Source organism: Pteropus vampyrus, unplaced genomic scaffold (genome assembly GCF_000151845.1).
Source record: "Pteropus vampyrus isolate Shadow unplaced genomic scaffold, Pvam_2.0 Scaffold352, whole genome shotgun sequence".
Classification (NCBI taxonomy): Eukaryota; Metazoa; Chordata; class Mammalia; order Chiroptera; family Pteropodidae; genus Pteropus; species Pteropus vampyrus.
Window position 1 is genome coordinate 936,261 of NW_011889133.1, and position 4,561 is coordinate 940,821.

At 38.5% G+C, this 4,561-nt stretch overlaps 1 protein-coding gene across 1 annotated transcript in view; it reads right to left on the bottom strand.

Moving 5' to 3' along the window:
- LOC105304785 (fatty acid desaturase 2-like protein FADS2P1) overlaps positions 1-1,415 on the bottom strand; it is a 24,527-nt gene extending 23,112 nt beyond the window's left edge. The window contains exon 1 of the mRNA XM_011379063.1: positions 1,092-1,415. Within this exon, the coding sequence (XP_011377365.1) occupies positions 1,092-1,415 (324 nt within the window). The remainder of the gene's footprint in view (positions 1-1,091) is intronic.
- Positions 1,416-4,561: the final 3,146 nt, after the last annotated feature.

A 4,561-nucleotide genomic window follows, 5' to 3' on the forward strand; every position in this document is an offset into this window, starting at 1 on the left:
TGTTTGGTTATATATTAATTTCGGGTCTTGGGTTAGTTATTTAGCCCTTATTCTCGTTCATTATATGCATAATGTGAGAATAAAATTACTAATTGAAATAAAACTAACTTCCTATAGACTATTGCAAAAGAGATGCATTTCTTAATGCATTTAAGGGTTAGAGAGACCTCCCTATCACATGGTAAAAGGAAATTTTACTTGTAAAGACTCATCTATAAAGGGCTTTATGGTAAAAAACCTACCTGATTTCAAAATTTGGCACTCTTACTTGCTGGCTGTGTTTATTATTTGCCTTTTTGAATATTAATTTTCTCATCTGTAATGTGGGGGTAATATTCACCGGTCCTCATGGTGAGGTTTAAATGAGGAGATGCATTTGAATGTGTCTAGGTTATTCTAGGCTTCCAATAAATGTTAAATATATTTTTTCCTCCTAGCCATGTTGGTGGGGGAGGGTGATGAGAAGCAATGGAGAAAAGTGGAAAGACTGGAAGCTAAGAAAGATAAGGGCTTTGAATCTGAGATCTGCCAGGCAATTAATCTGATTTTAATTTCTTCTTCCAGAAAAGTAGGTAGTATTACCTGTATCACACTGAATGAGCTACAGGACACAAAAGAGCTCTGCAAAGTCTAAAAGCCTATCTAATTGTAGGCTTTCAGCACTTTGATGCCTAACGGATGAATCACTGACTTTCTTGTAGACACTCCAATTATAAGAGTCTGAGAAATTTATACTTGGGTGCATTTTCTCCCCCAGATTTTCGTTACCTATTTGTAACATTCTTCTTACAAAACAGAGACTCCACTTCAAAACAAAACACCAAGAACAAAACAAACCCCAGAATACACAAACATAGTATCCAGTATCCACACCTGAGCTCATCCCAAACCCAGTCCAGATAACAGCCAGACCCTGGGGCTTAAATTGCTTCCAAATCCTTGCTGGATAGGAATCTAGAAATTTAGTTTGGGAGATGAGTGATTGTGGAGTTTGAACACGTACTTGATGTGCTTTTGGAAAGAGAGCCAAGGTCCTAGCCACCCAGCAGCTGGAACAGAGAGAGGGCAGTCCCCTAGGGTACATTCCTTACCCTGGGGTCCTCCCTGGCATAGTGATTGAGGACCTGGTGCCCACCTGTATTCCTCCTGGCCCAGTCAGTAACATCATAGACCTTGCAGCTAATCACCAGCCACTGGTCAGTGCAGCAGTAATCGTGTCTCTGGATCTCCTGCCAGCTGTACGTTTTGAAGCTTTTTCTGGGCACATCACATTTCTCATTTGCCTCCTGCTTTATGGAGACCTCAGCTTTCCCATTTGCTCCTGATTTCCCATTTGCCTGATGCTTCTCCTCTAGATATGGCTGACTCTTTCCTATACGTCTCCCATTGCCCACGTGCTTTTCTTCAAACTTCATCGTATTTGAACCCCTGGGATTTCTGGGTTGACTCCTGAAACTTCTAATCCTCACTTCTGGTTGGACCACAAACTAACCCTTTCCTCCCCCTTTTATTCCTTCGTAGTAAAATGCTGGCATAGAACACTTCTTTTTAGCCTAGTTATCTTTTCTCAAACCTGATAGCACAGTCTCACTTCTGTCTGTCCTGAATCTTTTCTGCCCCGATGAGCCTGGACTACTTTTTTTTTTCTAAGAGGTTAGACCAGCTTTCCCTCTTTACTCCTCCTCTCCCTTCTAGCTGGTCTCTTAACGGCTTCCTTTGTCATTAAATGTCCCTTAGTAAAATGGGGCCAATCACAGTGCAGCAGGATGTTGCACTGGCCCCTGGGGAGGAGGGGCTAGGCTCTGGCCACCTAACTCTCCTGCTCAGTATCAAAGTGGGTTTGATTTGCTAGTTCTCTGACCTCCTGTGAATGGAGACAGTTAGATTTGTCAATTCAACATGTGAGTAGAGGCTTTCAAAATCACCAGGATGACGTGACTGCTTGGTGGACTTGGCAAATGTTTGTTTTCTCACCTGTTATTTCCTCCTAGGACTTTAAAGCTCTGTTAAAAAAATTATTGGCTAATAAAATTATATAGGTTTCAAGTATACAGTTCAATAATACGTCATTTGTATATTGCTTTCTGTGTTTACCACCCAAAGCCAAATCTCCTTCCATATAGTGATGGAAGGAATGTTTACGCTTTTTTATAAGACCTTTTTTTTTTTTTTGAAAAATGGTTTAGATTTACTAAAGAGGTAAATTAGTAGTAAACCAGTTTCCTTTTCTTTCCCCTCTGAAAGCTAGAACACATGATGATTTACAAAACCCTAGTCATATACTTTATCTGATTTAATCCTCACTTTAACCTTTCGAGGGAAGTTTTTTTAGTGTCCTCTTTTTCACATATGAAAACACTGGCTGAAGACCTCTGGTAAGGTGAACCACAATCACCTTGTCAGTGAGAAGTAAACACAGATTTTCTGGTTTCAAGTCTCCAACAATTTGCACTTTGTTCTCTGAACCTGTGGTCTAAACACACATAATAATAACTTGCTCAGTGGTTTAAAACTGAAGTGGAAGAAGAGATTCGGGGTGTGTGCGGACGTGTGTGTGTGTTGGGGCAGGGGAGGATCTTAATGTTAAGAAAAGAGACAGCATGGCATAATAGGAAAATCCCATTCTCATACTTGGAAAGCATCCTAAATAAATCATTGGTGATTCAGGCCAAGCTGTATGTACTCAAGATTCCAGTCCCATATAATTTATAATTGTTACAAATCAGAAATGGCCTAAATGTCCAACAATAAAGAAGGGTGATTTATTACGTATATATTGAATATTATACAGATATTAAAAAAGATGTTTTTGTAGGATTTTTAATGGACTGATGTTTGCAATAAAGCAAGAGAAAAAATTAGTTGATAATATTCTATTTACTTACTAGTATATGATTGGAAGGAAAATGCTAAAATATTGGTGTTAGTTCTCTTTGGTTTATAGTGTTATCAAAGATTTTCTTCTTTATTCTTTATGGTCTTTCTCAAATTTTCTAGAAATACATACGTGTTACTTTTATGATGTAGATTTTTTTTTTTTTTAAATAAGGAGCCAAAGAAAGAAAGAAAAAGCATGGATTTTGGAGCTAGATGGATCTGGGATAATATTTGAGCTCTACCATTTATTAGCTATAGAACATCATGCAAATTACTTAAGTTCTTTGGGCTTTTACTTTTTCCATCTCTAAAATGAAACCATGAACACAATTTTCAGGATTACATTAAATGAATGTAAGTGCTATGGTATTTATAGAAATCTTCAGTATTTTCTGTAATTTCTGCATGGAAGTTTCATAAATCCAACATATACACTTTTAGTATTTGTAGGTTATATACATACATTCAGGATAGCTCCAGAATTTCAGTCTAAGTGAGGTTTGAGAACAACAGACTGGTTGGAAGTTTGTGGGAGGCAGGTAAGAGGCTTGTCCAGGAGAGCTGGCTAGCACTTCATGTAAGCTTGAGATAATATTATTTTGCCATACCCCATAATGCAGAAACACTGGTGGGAAGCCTCTCTCAAACTCTCTCTCTCCCTCTCTTTCTCTCTCTCTCTGTGTGTGTGTGTGTGTGTGTGTGTGTGTGTGTGTGTTTTGGGGAACATAGCTAAAACCTTTTACATCCTTCCATTGACACTGGCATTGGAAAAACTTTGTGTATAGCAGGGGTTCTGTAACTGTTAGTTTTCTGTCTGTGCCTGCTTGGCTATCATTTATAAAGATAGCTACCCATTCCTTTAAAATGTTCGTACTTGTTTTGTTTTGGTGGCCAGGAGGCTGCTTACAATCCCGGAAATAACATAAACTGTGGAGCCAGAACTATTTAAGCTGAATATTCTTGCACCAGATTCTTATTATCTCCGTGCTTCAATTTTCTTATGTTATAAAATTGGGTGAACAAAAACTATCATGAATTTGTAGAAGAGATTCTATTATATATGGGAAGAAGCTAGTCTGGTACCTAATACCTAGAGAAATGCAATAGATGTAGCAGCTATTATTATTGTTTTTGCATATGTTTTATTTTTACTTTGGAATGTAGTCACCTGTGTCTGTCATTCTCTCAGCTCCCTGGGCTTCACTTCATTTTATTTGTTTTAAAAGAGATGTTGTCATTAAAATGACCATTATTAGCAAGGCCCAAGAGGAGAGACCAGAGGTGTTTTACTATGGAAGGTGAGGCTCTTTTGATTCTACCTTTTGTCCATCCCCAGAACAAAGGGCTGGCACCTGGGACTTTCTAAGCTAGGAGTTCTGCTCTATCTTCTTTCAGGAGGAAATGACTTCCCATGGATTTCATTTTTGTTTTACTCAGTTTTATGGAAGGAAGAGAGAGACAGGGTTGCGGGGAGAGAGAAAATGGTAGAAGAAGGAGATAAAGGTGAATGAATTTGTAGCCTCCTTAGTTGGTACAGAAGGGTTAGGAACTAGGAGCTTACCTAAATATTTCTGAGCTTGTTTGTTTGATCGATTCCTAATGATGCTTGGCTGAGATAGTTTCCTTCAGGGCCAGAAGGTAAAGATAAGAAAAGCCACTAGAAACCAGTTGGAGACCAGTTGAA